This window comes from Schistocerca gregaria, chromosome X, assembly GCF_023897955.1.
Source record: "Schistocerca gregaria isolate iqSchGreg1 chromosome X, iqSchGreg1.2, whole genome shotgun sequence".
In the NCBI taxonomy this organism is placed as follows: Eukaryota; Metazoa; Arthropoda; class Insecta; order Orthoptera; family Acrididae; genus Schistocerca; species Schistocerca gregaria.
The window spans coordinates 590,608,685-590,627,359 of NC_064931.1; the positions used below are offsets into that span (position 1 = coordinate 590,608,685).

The 18,675-nt window shown below is 37.2% G+C and overlaps 1 protein-coding gene across 4 annotated transcripts in view; it reads right to left on the reverse strand.

Annotated features, from left to right (window-relative positions):
- The window catches only part of LOC126297668 (microtubule-associated serine/threonine-protein kinase 3), a 245,718-nt gene that overhangs the window by 37,893 nt on the left and 189,150 nt on the right, over nt 1-18,675 (reverse strand). For 2 of the 4 annotated variants that reach the window (XM_049988765.1, XM_049988766.1), the window contains exons 20-21: nt 17,641-17,982; nt 16,201-16,266 (exon numbers count right to left, since the gene is read on the reverse strand). In XM_049988765.1, the coding sequence (XP_049844722.1) occupies nt 16,201-16,266; nt 17,641-17,982 (408 nt within the window). The remainder of the gene's footprint in view (nt 1-16,200; nt 16,267-17,640; nt 17,983-18,675) is intronic. The other 2 variants (XM_049988768.1, XM_049988767.1) reach the window with 1 other exon arrangement.

Genomic DNA, 18,675 nt, shown 5'->3' on the forward strand with positions numbered 1-18,675 from the left:
TGTATGGGAATGCAGATCGACTTAGATGGTATTCCCACGCAACATATTACATGGTTGCTTTTGTTAAATGTAAATACATATGAGCTAATGCCCATAACAAAGATAGAGAATCAAATGGTATGAGTACAGGAGTTGTCAAACTTCTGGACCAAGTCACATCAAATTTATTACTTTAATTTGAAACTTCCTCCCAGATTTAAACTGTGTGTTGGCTTGGATCCTTCCTCAAGCTTCACTTAATTTCTCCTTCATACATCGTGGGACTAGCACTTCCGGAAAAAAGGAGTGCAGTCCTGCAACATATTTGGCTGAAATTTTGTGAAGTTTAGAGACTGGGAGAGATGTGGTAGTGGGTGTAAAGCTGTAAAGGTGGATCATGAGTTGTGCTTTGATAACTCAGTCAGTAGAGCATCTGCCCTCAAAAGGTGTATGTTCATGGCTTGGATCCTGGTCCTGCCCATAATAGCTGCTGCCATTTTGACTCTGATTGCAGGTAGTATGCCTACCTACCTGACAGTGCACAATGCTGTTAAATGACAACTAGCGCTGAATGCTAAGGGATGTGGACACGAGTTGCTATGTGTAAGTTGCTTGTTATGAACTCCTCTGCCAGCCCTCTCGCTGTATAGGCATTACAAGTTTACAACAGTTCACTTTGTACACGCTTAGCTTCATCTGCAATCTTTCACCTCATATTCCTACTCACCCCAACACAAAGCAGAAGATCACCTCTTTTCACTATTTTTAAATAAAGTGCAACATATCTTTACTATGCTAATTGGCATATGATCACAACAATATGAATCCTTACACTTCATTGATTCAGTAATTTCCACAATTTCCTTGTTATTTGTCTTTAGTAGCTTGAACACTTATCATTCCCTTATAGCATCATGAAAGAAACCTATGTAACAGGAGTTATGCATGAAGTTTTAACTTATTTTACCCTAAGAAACAGAAAACTATCACTGAGCATAATGTTCATCTCATCAGAAACCTTCATTCCCCTATTTCAGTTAACTGATAACTGGACCCTTCTATTGCTTCCCTGACATGGTCTGCACCATATCACATATTGTTTTTATGTTATTTTTAGATTTATGTATGCCATTTGAAAGTTCACACTTTGTCCTCTCCACTGCTATGTCTGAAGCATGAAGTCTTAGTATTTTTTGTAATAAATTCCTGTAGATGGTTTGTGGTTGTGCTGTAAGTTTTGAACAATTCTCTCTTTGTTTTACATGAGATTCTAATGCTGTGTGTTTTCCACTTTCACTGTCTGTGTTTATTAGGGTTATGTGCTTTCTGCCCAAGAAGAATATAGTTTTCACAAAACATAACAAAAATCAATACAAATGAACTGAATTTATCAGACAACGGAACACCTCCTGTCACTGATGGTTCTTCAAGAGTTGATTGAACAAATATACAAGTTGGTAAACCATTCTGTTCCTTTGTTTTACATATCTAGGCATTTTTACTTTCTAATATTAATGTCTCATGGTCCAGTAACAATTTTGTAGCCACTCGTGTGTGTAACCCGTCAATTAATGAGACATCAATTAAGATATAATCACCGATTGCTGTAGTATATTGCTTCCCTGTGCTCACATTGAAAAAGTCAAATGCTGGAAAGTAAATGAGAGAAGAAATATATTACTTTCATCTCTTCTGTGCACAGTGCCTCATAAAGTCAATAGTAAAAACCTCATAGTATTATAGTAATGTTTATTTGGTAAACAATATTTAATACAGTTTAAAGATTGCTCAGAAATGTTTAGAAGCTAGAACTGAGAGATCTACAAATCCCTATCACTAAATGATGCTTTGTATTAAATCACTGAAAGCAAATAAAATTCGTGCACTTCAAAACGTGAGACATTAACCTGTTTGACTGTGATGCTATTTTTGTCACCAATGACAAATTTTTACATTCATAATGAACATGTAGAGAAAAAATTAGGTAACATGTATCATGGATCTTTGTACAAAGAGCTTCAGTATTGCTTCACTTTGAAGATAATGAACAGGAATGATATTTCCCAGAAGTCCCCTACTGTTTTGAGAAAATATGCAGTTCATTTCTTCCATAACTACTGGGTCATATTCTTTGATTACAGAAACTTCATGGAAGCATAGACATTCGTTAGGAAAATTCTCATTACAAATATCTGCTACCCATTAGAACAGAAATCTGGCTAGCTATGAACTTACATTCCACCTCAAATGAAACCATTATCTTGCACATATCTCTTTAACAGATTACAATTGACTTGACAATTAAGAAAATAATCTGGCCAGGAAGGGTTATATATGGGGCCAGCAAAATTTAACTAAAATACTAATACGAAAAATAACACAAAATTATCGGTTTTTAGCAAAATAACATAAAATCAGCAATTTTTATGACATATTGCAAAATTTGTAATTTTGCCATAATGAAATGTTATTATTCTGAGGATGCCAGTTTACTAATTATTCGAAGCTGATAATAGTAATCAAATATTAAAATCATATTCTGTCTTCTTATCTCCTCAAGGCTAAGATTCCTATATAATCTTAGAGTAACGGTTTTATTTCCTGTGTAACAAACTTTGATGCAATGATGAAAATAGCCACAAAATTGTTAAAAAAGCACTTATTTTCAAAAAATATTACATTGAATTTGGCAAGAAAAACCAAATTTGGCAAGATAAACAGGCAAAACAACAGAATTCAAGAAAAATGAAATAAAAAGTTAAAAAATAATAAATTCTTAAAAAAATCACTGAATTACACAAGAAAAGAACAGAAAATAATAATAATAATAATAATAATAATAATAATAATTCGACAATACAAAACATCGGATTTGGCAAAAAAAAAAAAAAAAACACCTACATCAAATTTGGAAAAAGTAATACTGAATTTGGAAATAAAATTACCAAATTTGGCAAAAAAACGAATTAGGCAAAAGAACACAGAATTGGCAAAAAAAAGTACATCGAATTTGGTCATAAAATAAAACAAGTTTTTCCTGTTTCTAGTTATATAAAGTCAGGAAATTGTTTTAGAGGCCACCTTTTGTTCCAAGAAATCACTGGATGTGTTGCTCACATGGGAAATCCTATTCTAAAGCACTCTCCAGGGAAGTAAGGTTATGCAGAATTGAGTGATACAGTACCTTCTGAACCAACATTGTATGCCAATCAGTAGTTGCTTGGATCCTACGAGCTATGTTCAGTTGATCATGTGCTGCAAGATTTTTCTTGTGCATCTTGTGAGGGTGACACTACACTAGGTAGTGGAAAATATATGGAGCTTCTGTGGTTTCATGAAGGAGCAATGATTATCTCCTCCAATTAGTTAGTAAGGTTTGCGATAGCTGGATTTATTTTTAAAAACCTGGACAGGTGTTAAAAGGACTTTAACTCTGATGGCTTCATACAAAGTAGTTATGTATACAGATTATGATGACGATGATGACGATGACGACAACAATTTTGTATGGCTCAATGGACTGGTGCACATCTTTCTAATGGGTACCACTTCAGTGACTTGCATGTTCCTAACCTACCCAGTAATCCAACCAAGGAAAGGGGACCTACAGTTTAATGTGGACTCTGAACCGCATGACTCATGTCTCCTCACATTGTTGAGAGGTGAAAGCTAGGTTAAAACGAAGACTGAAAAATTCCTGTTTCAACTGAGATTCAATCCCACAACCTCTGTTTCCAGGCAAGCACTTTAGTGCTAAATGACCAGACCTGTTATGTAAGTAGGTAGTTAATCTATACTATAGGTTTGGATTAGCGAGTTTGCAAGTGTCAAAATATGCGACATATACAGCTGTATCTATTGATCGCACTGACCTAGAAGGTTAAATTATATACACCTCCAAAGGACCACAGACCTTAGTATCTAACGAAATTTGAGGCAATGCAGAACACATCTCCAAAATAGACAAGACATAGTTATAGTCTTCTAATAGTCTTTTTTAACTGATCGCGTGGACTGGGACAAACAGATTTTTCATTCTTTCTCTGTTTGCTCGGTTCATTCATAGAATTCAGAGTGTCATAGATACTGGCGTCAAGGTTGATGCCTAGACTTCAGGAAGGCATTTGCTAGAGTTTCTCACTGACATTTAGTGAACAAAATACAAGCTTAGTGAGTATTGGACCTGATTTGTGATTGGCTTCACTACTGCCCTACAGACAGAACTCAACACTTTGCTCTTAATGAAATAAAGTCAGCAGGTGTAAACGTAAGCTCAAGAGTATCCCAACAAGTGTGACAGGATCGTTACTGCTCCAAATATATTTATACACAGATATATATATATATATATATATATATATATATATATATATATATATATATATATATATATATATATATATATATATACTCCAAAAAACAATTACTGTAATGCTGATTGTGATGACGGCAGAGTGTCGTCTGATGATATCCCACATGTGCTCCTCGACTGGAGACAGATCTGGTGACTGAGCAGGCCAAGGCAACATGTCGGCACACTGTAGGACATACTGTATTACTGCAGCAGTATGTGGGTGAGTATTATATTGTTGGAACCTTGCCTCCCCCCCCCCCCCCCCCAAATATGAAGTGTGGCTCGTAAAAAAAAAAGAGCATTAAACAATAACAGCAATGGTGACAAAGTATATCATTAAGTAGATGTCAGCATTTACGCTTATGGTTTAACCACATAGTTGATGTGATGTTTTTGGTGTAATTCAACACGTTAATCTATTTTTGCTTTTTCTGGGTGAGTACAAAGGATGATCTCAGAAAAACACGTGTTTTGAACGTATAATTTATGGTCCTAGCATGTTGGAAAACAGCTCAATTATCTTGTACCCAGATACCAATTTCGATTTTTTTATGAATTTGTACTTGATGTAACAAAGCTGTGAATTTTTAAGAACTGATTAAATTCATTACCACAAATTATTGTATAAGCATTGTATTGTACATTTAATTTCCTCCACTTAGACAGGTCTTATATGAAGTATTGGAGAGGAGTGTGATTTTTAATCATGTATGGCAATTAACTGTGTTTTTGCCCATATTTTGGCAGGTTAACATTTTCCTCAAATATGCATTTTCTTCAATTTCCCAGTTTTTAAGTCTGTACTGCACGAAAATGTACAACAGGGATTTCATGGTAGACAGACAAGGTCCAATGAAGAGTAGCATATTTTGTCATGGATTGTTTAGACAGTGCAAGAGTATTACAGAGATAGTTAACAAACTTCCATGGCTGATGCTACAGAAGATGTGTTGTACGTCACAGAGAGGTTTACTATAGAAATTCCAAGAGAATACACTCCATGACAAGTTTGGCATCATACTACTTCCTCCCATGAATGTGTCTCAAAATGATCACAATGAAAAATTCTGAGAAATTAGAGCTAATGTGGAGGTTTACCAACCATAGTTCTTCTGATCTGTGAATGGAATAGGGAGGGGCAAAAGATGGTACTGCCATTCTAAGTAACCTCTGCCCCATACTGTAAGGTGCCTTGCAGACTGTAGATGTAAATAAATGTAAACAGAACACGCATTTGTCTCCTCAGTTTCGTAGTCATGCACACTTCCTCAATGTTAAGCCTATGAGTCATGAAATTAAATAGAATGTTCTAAGATTCATCTGTTTCTGAGAATTCATGAGCACTCAAAACAAAACTGTTCTTAAAAAGTAAACATGGACACAGGCATGCCTTAAATGTTCTCATGTCACAAAAAACATGAACTATATTAAAAATAAATACTGTAATATTCTTTATATCAATATTAAACTGAAAGTATTATAAAAGAGTATGAAAGTACTGCAGTTTATCAAAATAACGGGTGCTGTTCCCAAAAACGACAAGCTACTTGAACCCGTATCACCAGAAATCATTACAATGATGAAGATCAGGGTGCAGTTCAGCAGCATGTGGTACTGCTTCAGTTATTTCTCTTTTGAAAACTACGATGATCTGATGGGTTGCCACAGCCCCCTCTTGTATTTAAAGCAATTATTTATATCCTTAGATACCTTCTCAAATGAACAGTCTTTCCTTTTAACTGGCATGAATACAATCTGACATGCTTAGTATGTTCTATTTCCAGTGTTTAACTAACTCCTGAAGACACCGAAGTTAAGTTGCTGGTCTGTGAGATCTCTGGGATATTTCCTTTGGGAGCATTCTTCACACTGCACAAAGTTGGAGAGGTAAATTTCAACTCTGGAACATCCTCACATATCTCATCAATTTTGATAGAGTTGGTATGTGCAAGATGAACCAAAAGTTGTCTGGTATAGACTGTTAAATGTCTATGGCTACCACACCCACTGACAGGCAGTAGACCTTTCGGTTGAGAGTTTTGTTTATTTTCTGTCATTCTGATCATCCAGACATTTCACCTAAGATCCCCTCACAGCTCCATTTAAGAAACAAAGTTCACTGCAACACTTAAATGTGATTGCTGAAAGACCCACAGAGCTTACAATTGTTGTTGACCAGGCTCTAGCTTGAGAACACTGGTTCCAGCAACCCCAGCATGAGCCATTTCTGTTGGGCTGTCTAAGATTCTTGCAAGTAAGCATCACTCAGGGCACTCGTGTAGCTTCAGAATGCCATGGATATAATGAGCATTACCACTCGAAACAGTTAAGTATGAATATTTAGTGAAATTACACAATCTGGCAATTACATTATGGAGTTTTTGTTTTGTTTGTGGTTTTATCATCTGCAGCCTTTATGGTTTTATCTACATGATACAACCAATAGTGTTTTGCTTAAGTTCTAACAGACATATCCGGTGAATTCCACCACTGTAGCTGAGTGGTCAGTGTGGCTGGCTGCCATGCAAAGGACATAGGTTCGATTCCCAGTACTGCCAGGGGTTTTTTCCTTGGTGGGAGGATTGGTACATGGTGCACTCGACCTTGCGAAGCCAACTGAGGAGCTACTTGACCACTTAACAGCTGTTTCAAGGTCAAGAAATTCACCAACGACAGAGAGGTATGTGCCGATCACATGTCCCTCCATTCCGCATCCAATGACACCACTGTAATAGGATGACATGGTGGTCAGTCGAGCCCGCTTGGTCCCTTTAGGGCCAAACGCTAAACTTATATTCAGTGAAGAGTTAAGAAATATTTACATTGCATATATAGTATTTTTATAATTATTTAGTATGTTACATCACTCAGTTGTTGTCCCCATAATTCCTTTTCAGGTGTTTATATAAAAAAACTCACTCAAAATGAAGACTGTTACACTATTTCATCTGATATCAATATTAACAAACTTTTAGTCATACTGCCATTCTTCTTGTTCAGTTCAAATCTGTTTGGTAATAGTTTCCTTCCATATTTTGTGGCATACTATCAAATATGTTTTCTTGCTCCTAGAGGTGATCTATCACAGACTTTTGCTGCACTTCACAATAACCAATAATTCCACTGTTATGATCGTTCAGTATTACATAACATTCTGAACAAATAAGTGAGTCTCTTGCAGAACATATTTCACTGTTATTGAAGTTTCGTGATCTCTTATCCAACATGCTCTTTCTCCCATCACACTCATAGCATTTTCCTATTGTGACGTCCCAGATGAAGGAGTCTCAACAGGTACAACTGCTTCTGTTGTCAAACTTAAGTGTCTGTTCTCATTTCTGTTTCTGGCAGATAAAAAATTGGGCCACAATACATGTAAGTCTTCTACAGCAGTGTTCATTTGATGAGACATAAAGTAACTCATCTCAGAACAACTTAGACATTGATCTGTGTTATACACTAAACTTGAAGAGAGTGCCATGAGGCTTGAGTAGTAGTGTGTGACATCTTTCCTGGAGACCACAATGTCACTACACGCGGCCTAGATCACCAGGCAACCAGGAAGGGGACTTACCCCGTCTCCACCATATGTAGGGACCTAAGTCCATGTGGAGCAAGGGAAGTTTTTTTTTTTTGTTTTCGAGTACACGACTGCTGTTCTGGTACACAGTGACATCCCAGCACCACAGTACTGTAGCATGCAGCTAGAAAGCCATGACAAAATACTGCAGCCCACTGATAAAGTGGACTATTTTGCCAGAATTTGCACTTCTTTTATCCACTGGACTGGCATGGCATAGCTGCAACATTTCTGTTGCTGACAAAAACAAATTACACCATGGTACTACACTTCAACTATGGGCAGCGTCGTTTTGTTTTGTCTCCTCTAAAGGTGTCCTATGTTATTGTGACACTGGGATTTCAATGATTACTATGACTGTCTTTTGAGACAGATGAGTGTCACTCTGCCAGCAGATCTTTGTATTTAAGTTATTGCTCAGTATTCACTTATAATCTACATTCCATGTCCACTTCTTGTGCGTGTCACGAGAGACCGAGATATTTCATATCTCTCTCTCTCTCTCTCTCTCTCTCTCTCTCTCTCTCTCTCTCTCTCTCTCTCTCTCTCTCTCTCTCCCCCCCTCTCCCCCACCCCCCACCCCCTTCCACTACACCCCTGCCTAAGCTTTTTCTTTTAATCTAGACAAACACAATTTCATAGCATATTTTCATATTTAGAAAAACACTTTTCACCTGTTGCTTACATTATCCAAATGTATGAGACAGCATCATGAGAAGTCCATTCCATAACGAACAACAGAAAATATTCAACTATTATTTTCATAAACAATACATGCAGGCAACACTCACAGGCATCTAAATAATTATTTCAAACACAAATACATGCGGTATTTTTACTATTGCAACACATCTTCAAGCTACTACACAAAAATTCTAGGTACAGTACTCAACCGAAACCCAGTTAACCAGAACCTGGGTTATCCATAATTACTCCAGGAGACAGAGGTGGGAGGAGGAGGAGGAGGAGGAGGAGGAGGAGGAGGAGGAGGAAGAAGAAGAAGAAGAAGAAGAAGAAGTTGTACTCTTGGAAAATATGTATTCAAGGAACAATTGGAAGCGAGTTTGTCCTGGGCTGCAGTTAACTGGACTGTAGTTGCTTTCTCACCCACCGATTCACCATTCTAAAGAAAGCTATACTGCCAACAATAGTGCATTCAAGTGATTGTTTCTTTCCATTGAAGGTGTATTTTTGTGCTGTGCTACAGACTATTACTTTTGAATTTACTGATCTTCAAAACTTTCAAAAAAATGTACAATACAAAACACTGTAGTAGACATTAGATGTCTATGGCTTAACCAAAGAAATCACCCTCCACCCCCTTGATGGGTTAACTGGGGTTGTAACATTCATTACAACTGTTGCTAACTGTCGGCTAAACTAAAGTGAAAAACTACCACACCATACACTACTCTCTGTCAGACACGTGTGTGTTATGTAAGACATATACATGCACTGGTAGCTGTTCACAGAAACCACAAGCAGCAAACTAGTTTAGAACAATTTATCTTCAGGTATGTTAATATCTTAAACTGTAAATCTGGGTAAATGGACATAACTGTTCAGGTTGTAAAATGTACAAGCATATTGACACTGAAGACATTTGGAAGCAATTTACAATTGGGCACAATACACATACGATCACTGTAGCCACAGGCGTTGATTTGGGCCTATATCTCACTGTGTGCACACAGGCATGCTTAAAGTAGGTAAGGCATGGTAGAAGCTATGAAATTTCCGTTTCTGTGAGGTTAGTACACACTCAGTACAGCAATAGATAAATGTATTTAAATAAATATATATTTTTGAATGTCTACACAACAACTTTGTCGTTATGATAGATGCCAATGATAAGTTACTGTTGTGCCATTGAGTGATAGATGCAACTGGCCTTCAGTTACAAGAGATAGTAACAGAACTTCAGTTCTATAGATGAAATTTGCCACATAGACCACAAGACTAAGGACAGCCCAGGGCATCAGCATCATTTAACATTAACATGATGAACAGTTGTGCCTGTAGATTTATACAAATATGATGAGTGGCTCAAGGTCAGACCACAACTTAACACAATCTTTGAATTTCTCCCAAATTACGACATGCAGTTCAAATGTAATTTCAAAACAGCTCACAGAAAAATTATGAAAGAATAAATTGGTAGCTCTTAGCCAAGTAAAAATCTCCCCACAGATAATAGTCATGAACAAATACTGAGGAAAAGGCTGTGGAAATCATGAAGATTACATGATGCAAATACTCTCATGGTTCCTAGTTGTGGGAAAGAGATGCCTCTAGATTACATCATCTAGAGTGAAAAACTCACTTCATTGAGAAAAGGATTTGTAGTAATTGAGGAGGGCACCACTGATGTCTTGGGAGGGTGGTATTACTCACTAACTGTTAATAACTAAAATACACTTTTAAATCCAATATGAATTTAAAAAAGACTGGAAGGAGAAATTTTAAACTGATCAACTGAATATAGAGGATTAGTTGTAAAATGTCACCCTTAATGTACACTGTGATAAATAAGAATGTAGTACTGACACGAATCCGATTGCAATTATTGTATGAAGTGCTTTGTCCTTTGATACACATGGCAAGGAACTCTGTTTTATTACGTATATACCATGAAACACAGAAATATTGTTGACACAAGGACAATATCCTCTTAAAAGGAGTGGACACACATTGATGCACTTCATACTTAGCTTATTTATTTATTGTATGATGATCAGTCCAGAGTTCATAGCTCTAAGTCCAGGTTTGAAATCCAATCAGAAGCTTTAGCAGACAAACTGCTAAGGTCTTCAATTGTCCCTCTAAATGCTCTGAGGGAACATTAAAGTGTTACGTGATTTACTGTGTGCTGCTCTTCACTGCAGTCACGTTCAGGGGAGGATTTCCATCCCCACTGATGTAACAATGCGCCACACGTGCCCTGGTCAGTTCTGATGTGAGTCAGTATGCCACAGTGTAGTCAGGATAGATGAAAACTTGCTAGTCACTCCTAGGTAGTTTTGATTAATTGGTGACATTTCAGGGAAGATTCCACCTGTCATCACTTCTTGCTTATTGAAGTTAGTGACCTGCAGGCTGACTGCCGCAATGCTTTTCTAGACCTGAGTCACTGAGGTCTGATGACGAAGTTTCTGAATGAACTGGTAATTCTCGTTAGCTTTTTTTATTCTTGTCCACACATTCAGCAAAGGCTGTGATCTTAGGGGTGGTGGTAATATATTACTAAGTACCAGTAGCCAATTTGTGTTTGTGGGACGAATACACCCTGTGATGAGGCAAATTCCTTGATTGAGCAGTGCATGTGTATTACTTTACTGTACGCACCGTTTATCCAGGTGCAACAGCAGTATTCTGTGATTGAGTATGAAAGAGCTAGAGCTGATGGCCTGAGGAATCAGGAAGGAAGAACAGCGATCAGTCGCAAATAATCTGAATTTTACTGCATACCAATTGCAATTACAGAGTAGCGCAAACTCCAACCAGCATATAGCTTCCTATATACAGTGTATTAACAAACAAGTAACACCAAGCCCAGACGATGACTATTCTAAAGCTAAAATCGATCTGCAATAAAATTCAGATAGTTACCGACTGATTTCTGTTCTTCTTCCTGAAAATCCAACAGCTGCTGTACAATCGGATTTAAGATTTCCCATATTAATAGATCTGAAGACTGTTGCAATGGCAGCCAGGCAGTTCCTGTTAACTACTGCAGTATGTCAAAGACCTGTCTAAGGTCACACTTAGGCAGTTTGGAGAGTTACAATATCAGAGAGTCTGATCTCTAAATGTGATGATAAGTTTGTAGTTGGTGTGTTTGTTTTATAAGTGGAAAGCTGATCCAACTGGTCACAGAGAGTTATGTTTGAAGTAGTAATACAACATCTTCAGGCTTGATGTTAGTGTTGTTTCTACTTCCCTAAAGCTTTGATCCTGAGCAATCAGAGCAATACCATCAGTATACACAACGTTCCAGATTTTATTTCTGAATGGTCGTATGTATACAAATGAAAAAGGAGTGGGGGCCAAAACAGAACCTTGGGGGTATACTATAATTTATTTTGTGACCTCTGTTTTTGGAGTTCCCTGGGAACACCTGAAAGTAGCTATTGTTTAGCATGTTACCAGTTAGAGTTGTTGGTTTCTGACATGGAATGACACTGATGAATTCAAGCAGGAGTTTGTCAGTCACACAGTTAAATCTAAGAAAAAACCCATGTTTGTCTTCTGTACAGCAATGATCCTAGTTTTCTTGAAGAGAGATGGTAGATGACCTGACTAAGATATCTGGAAACGTGTTTATCCATTTGACAGTAGCAAGACATCAGTGCAACAGAAACTCACGGTAAATCCCATCCATGCCTGCTGCCTTCATAGGTTTCATGTTCATTATAGCTTCTACGGTCTCTTCCAATTGAAATGAGGTGGAAAAATCAAATGTTTGTGTAGCCAACTGTATCATCACTTTTAAGAGATGTCTAACTTTTGGTGTGTTCATCTCTTGTTCACTGGGAGGTGAAGATCATGTATAATTAGTTGTAGCATTTAAATTTATGTTACATGCGGTTGTGTTTCTTGTGTGAAGGACCAGGCATTCCTGCTGGAGTATGATCCAAGGAAACTACTGTTTCTTTCCACCTGTTTTGTCTGCTCTCATTTAGCGAATGCAGGAGGTCGGAAACAGTAGCAGGGTCACCACAGTATTCGAATTCCTTGATAAGCTTTCCACTTTCTTCATTCCAGTCAGGGATTTATTCTCTACAATAACTTATTGGCATGTATCGTTCTGCTGCACTTTCAGTACACCAATGAATCTGTTGTTGTCGTTGTTGTTGTTGAAGGTGGGTTTATTCATCTTATGCTGCCATCTGTTTGTTTGTAAAATTCAGTCCAGCTGCCTTGAAGCTCCATCTCTGTTTTGCATAGGTGTGGATGATGGGTATGAAGAATGTTGTCTGGTGGATTATTGGACAATGCTGACTGGCAGGGAGGGTAGGTGGGGGGGGGGGGGCGGCATCTGGTTAGGAGTCTGCAGTGCACCTCATTGGGCACGTCTGGAGACAGACAATAGCACAATACCTGAAATTGTGATTGTTAATTAAATTGATTTACTCACAATCCAAGCAGAAAATGCCTTTCCTAAAATACTGAAGGACTGCTGATGCAAATAAACAGAAAATTCTTTAAGATGAATCTGCTAAGTAAACCTCATAAACAGGTGACCCATAAGGTCAGTCACCATTAGTTCTCACAATATCAGATTGCTACTGGGAGGCAGATATAAAAACAATAACTGTTAATGCAGTGGACAATCAAGTAGTTAAAGAGCTTCCACATACTGAAAAGCAAGGCACTATGTAAAGACAGCTTCCATACAACTATATTTAAAATCTTGAAAGCAGTCACTGTTTCCCCACAAAGCACTGAGCAAAGTGTGGTGGTGGTGAAGGCTCCACACTTGAAATCAAAACTACTGTGGTTCAGAACTATCTGATCATCCACATTTAAGTTTTCCATTAAGTTCTTGAATCACTTAAGGCTGATATAATTCCTGTAAAAAAAGGACATGGTTAATGTCCTTGGTCCATGCTGAGTGGGTGCTCCCAAACTTGCCATCTACAGGTCATTTAACCATGTTCTTGATTCCTTTTTATCAGCACTAGCAAATTGTTCAACAAATGCCTTGTCAAATGATAATTTTGAAACACGTGTGAATCTATGACATTAATATTCCTGATAATGGTGGAAAATAAAGATTCTATCCACTCAAAATCCTATACACCCATATGCCTTTCAAATTTTCTTATTAAACTATATGAGCAAATGTTAAACAAAAGAGTTTGTGTTAACATATGCAAAAATGATATGAAGGACACTCAGTATGGCATCAGAAATGACAAATATACACTGAATGCAAAATACCATGCTTCAGGAATAGTGCAATAAAAGGAGGCATAGAGTGTCATCACTGCTATGACTGACAAGTCTGGTGCCTCTGGCACTATGATTATTTGCACCACTCAACTGTCCATGTAACCTAAATGCCTTCAGTTTCACCTACGTATAGGGAGATAACTATTGAGCTCCAACCAGAAATGTTCACAAGAAATCACCAAAGACTGTTGGCAGAGCTTAGTCATTGGGCCTATATTCTGTGTCGAAGTTGTTTACATATGATGCTGTTGCATATAGGGAAGTTGCAAAGCCTAAAATTGAAACAAAATGCATGAAGACCTGCAGAGGATCAACACACCATGCAGAGGTTCGTAGCTGACAATCAACATAAAAAAATGTAACACACACAGAATAAATAAGTAGAAAGATCCATTATCACTTTTGGTGATAAATCACTGGAAACATTAACATCGGCAAAAATCTTTGAGTAGTCATTCATAGTGACTCAAAGTTGAAAACTAGTCATAGTAGAGAGAGTCTGTTTAGCAATGATTCACATTTACACTTGCATTTCCTATGCCCACAATGTTAAGTTGCACCTGATTTTGAGTCAACATGTTTAAAATTTTCTCGCGATTTACGCATTATGAAAATATGTTTGTGGAGAAGATATGATGCTGGCATAATGTTGGCCATCCAGTAGTGTTAACAAATATTAAGTGGTTAAGTTTCTTGACACCAGGGCACTCTATTCAGTAGATTTGAATGGGTAAACGAGTAAAAGTTGTCACAATTTGTGACATATCTCCCGCCACTGCCTAGCTCTACATGGCGTGGTGGCTGATGGGAGTAACTAGGTTTGTTCAAATGAAGATATCATGACCAATTACAACCATTTCCAAATTGTCTCTACTGTGCAAATGCAGTTTCGTGATTGTTGTGATCATCGTGACACTACTGTCGAACCATATTTAGCGTGTTTCGGCGTAAGGCCACGCAGAGCACTAGTTGACACCATCATTCACTTTGTGCTGCTCAAATGTTTTTAGTGTAAAACAGCACCTGTTAAGTATTGTATTCATGCTGAGCAAAACGTGTTTCAAGAATTTATTCTCGTTGTCAATTGCACTATTTACATATGTATTTGTTGTGATGTTACACAAACAAACAATGTGAGTGATAATTTGCATGTGTTTGTGTGTGTGTGTTGTTTTCTGAATAAGTGATGAGGCACAGTACCTGATAACCTCAAAAAGATGAGTACAGCATAACAGATGCAGAATAACACACATTCGAACACCATACAAAATACTTATGTACATATTTGAACTTGACAATGAGAAAAAGTCTCGAAACGCATCATGCTGATCATGAAAAAATACGTAACTAGTGCAGTATTTCATTATTTAAATAATGAATGACAGCTGCAGGCTTTTCAAAAACATCGATTATGATGTTTGGAATTAAGTCAAAAGTTTCAACTTCCCAAACAGTTATCAATTCCAGTTACATCACCGGTTTTTATTAGATAATAAATCATTATTGGATAATAAAAAAGTCCCAGACAGTTATGTACATACATAATACATAAAGTGCAAGGGGGCATCTTAATAACAATGTAGGTTTTCCCTGTAATGTCCATAACATGGACAAAGGATAATGGCTGTGTGTTACTAACATTAAAAGCTTCTGAACATTTAATGACATACTTTTTGAATCAAAATAATCTGTGCGCCAACAATTTACCGGAGTGACTTACTGCACAAATAAATATTCAATTTGCGCTTGATTTACTTTACAAATTACACAAAATTACACACACACACACACACACACACACACACACACACACACACACACACACACACACACTGTTCAGCAAAGCTGTCTTTATGGATTAAAAGCTAATTATTTCTATATTTGTTTCACTTATTATACTTGACGTCTCTTCTGCACTAATGAATTACCAACCACAACAGTTTAAAGGGGAATTCGATCCCTGTCAGTACCTCTGTATAAATCCTGTACACTGTGAAGCATAAGTGTGAACGACAGAACAGTTTTTATGAAGATTGGCTCTCTGTTCAGTACCTGTTGTCACTGGAAGCTATGATATAACACTTTGGAATACATTTTCCATACAACGACGTAATTTGAACCTCTCAGCATTGAATGACTGCACCAAAGTGAACCGAATAATAAACATAACAGGCTAATACTAGTACCACTGCAGAAGTAGACTGCTTTAACCGAAGTCCAAAGAAAGATTTCAAAATGTTTATTAATGTAATGAGCCTAAGCTCGAAATATGACATTTATTGTTAGAAGGAAGTAGAGAAAATTTCACTGAAATATATAGGAGAATATGTACCTTGAACTGAGGTTTACAGTCAACTGGAATGATCGGAGCTGACAGAGGGCTCGATATTTTCAATGGCTGTGAAGAAAAAGTGAAGAATGCATATAAAATACACAAATATTATTATGGTATTACAGCTTCTCTGACATGCAAATGTCATGCTAATGCACAGCTTACAATAAGCAGATCTATACTTACTTAAGTTAATGCTGCTGCCCCAATGTCGTTTCCCATACTGAGAGACAACTCAACACAAATAAAACTAAATATTATGAATAAACTTATCTGGTATTTGTGCTGACACAATTATGGAGCCTGTGGAAGCAAAACTTGTAGTAATACAGATATCTTAAATTGGATACTTTGGAACATTAAATGCATCTGCATGAACTGTGACAGTTCCTAACATGGTACCAATATAACACAATGAAGGAAGCTTATGACTTTAAAACTGGCATCAGATTACATTAAACTTTTCAATAAATTACTTTTTATGAGAATATCATTTAATTTTTATCAACATCTATAATACACCAAACAAACACTATATTTTATGATTTATCTTTGCAATGGCAATATTTGTTTCACCTCTTAATTCAGTACATGTCACTGAAGAATTGCCTAACTAACCCCCACTTTAAATGGTCCCAATAGCATTTCACTCTTCAGATGCTATGCAATTCTTACTAAGGTGAATTTAGAGAAGATAATGTTTCTCCAGCACCATATTATTGAAACATACCCTGAAAATTAGTACATTCATTTGTACAATTAAGGAACATAGTATTTCACTGTCAATGGTACATCTGCCTTCTCCAGGCGCACAACTAGTCAGCTGGTAACACCTTTAGAGAACCCCCAACTATTTGAAGCCATTGTCAAATTACATATAATAAGACAAATGATCAAATTTTTAAATGAAATAATTAATAAAACATTTATATAAATAGTGACTGTAGGGACACTTCACCTTTAAGAGCAAACCTTTATAAGCCTATCCCATTTTTTCATTAGCCCTGTAAATATTTACTCTTTAATGATGGAATCCTATCTTGCTACCATTAGTTTAAAATAGCTCAGAAAACTGGTCTGTAAAATTCTTTTACTAGCACTATTTTAAACTGTCTGTAGCAAACACCACATTTGTTAATAAAGAGCATATCTTATATATGAAAAGAGACAAGGAAGAAGCTAGCCACAGTATTTATTATGAACCAGCCATCCATTAGTATCAGTCTTTTAAAATTTTTTTGGGTGGGGATGATTAGGAAACAAGATCAGATCAGCATATCTTATACTAGTAATTACACCTGCACAACATAACCAGATCTACTTATGATTACTCCAGAATTTTAATACTTCAAGTAACATGTCTAAATGTGGGGAGGGGGGGGGGGGGGGTAAGCACGTTCCACTTTATGCCTTATGAACTGACAGTAAATTGTATGTCACCTGATGCAGTTCAGCAGAAGCACGCTTGCTGCTAATGCGGCGGAAGAGAGATGGTTTGCGACGTTTGTCAGGATGATCCCTCTTCTGGCGATGTCTCTGTTGACGATGGGGAGCAGCATGGCGTGCCAAGCGGCTCTGGCCAGGTTCTCTACGCCTACCACCAGTTCGAATTGAGGTATTTTCCAATGGAGTTGCACGCAGTGTCACATGGTCACCGCCAGATAATACGAGCTGCAGTACTTGGGTATGGTAAAGTCCTTGTACTGCTTCACCATTTATGTGCGTTATTAAGTCACCTGGGCGAACACCTGACTCGAATGCTGGGCTGCTGTCTTCCACAGCCTGTAACAAATCAATTTTGTTTTACAATAGTTTTCTTATCTGTTATAAGTAAAATTATTGATATACAGTCAATTCAGTTCAAAATTGTACCATAAAGAAAGATGCAACAGAATAATTATATTTATATGTACACACAAAACTATATGTGAGCTGCTGACATTAAAGCACTGAGACCAAAATCATTACATTTCAGCACCCTTCACACATTTCTCCATACTGTTTACAAACCCACTAATTACTCAATTTGTCTTCAATTTGGATTCCAACAACACTAGTCATGCTCAGATCTTACACATCACATGAATGGTCAATGTGTACAATTATTACAAACATCTGCACAAAAAGTATTGAGGCTACCCCATATAATTGTCTACCTTTAGAGATGATTTCAAACAATGGAAAATCCAGGTTTGAATATCGACAATATTATGACTCCTCCCCCAATAAACTCTGCAAGGTTGAGCCCATCCCAGAAGTCCAACAGACTCTCCAAACTCTGCTTAAAGCCTTTTGAACTTCAAGTAACACGTCTAAATAACCTTGCCGCTATTGAATACTACCTCTCCCACTGTCCTCCAGACTCCAAACTCTTTTCTCATTCCCTTACTAGCTTTATACCACTACTCCTTTGAACGGAAAGTATACACACAAATCTGTGGGACAGCCTTGGGCACCCAGTATGGCACTCTCCTA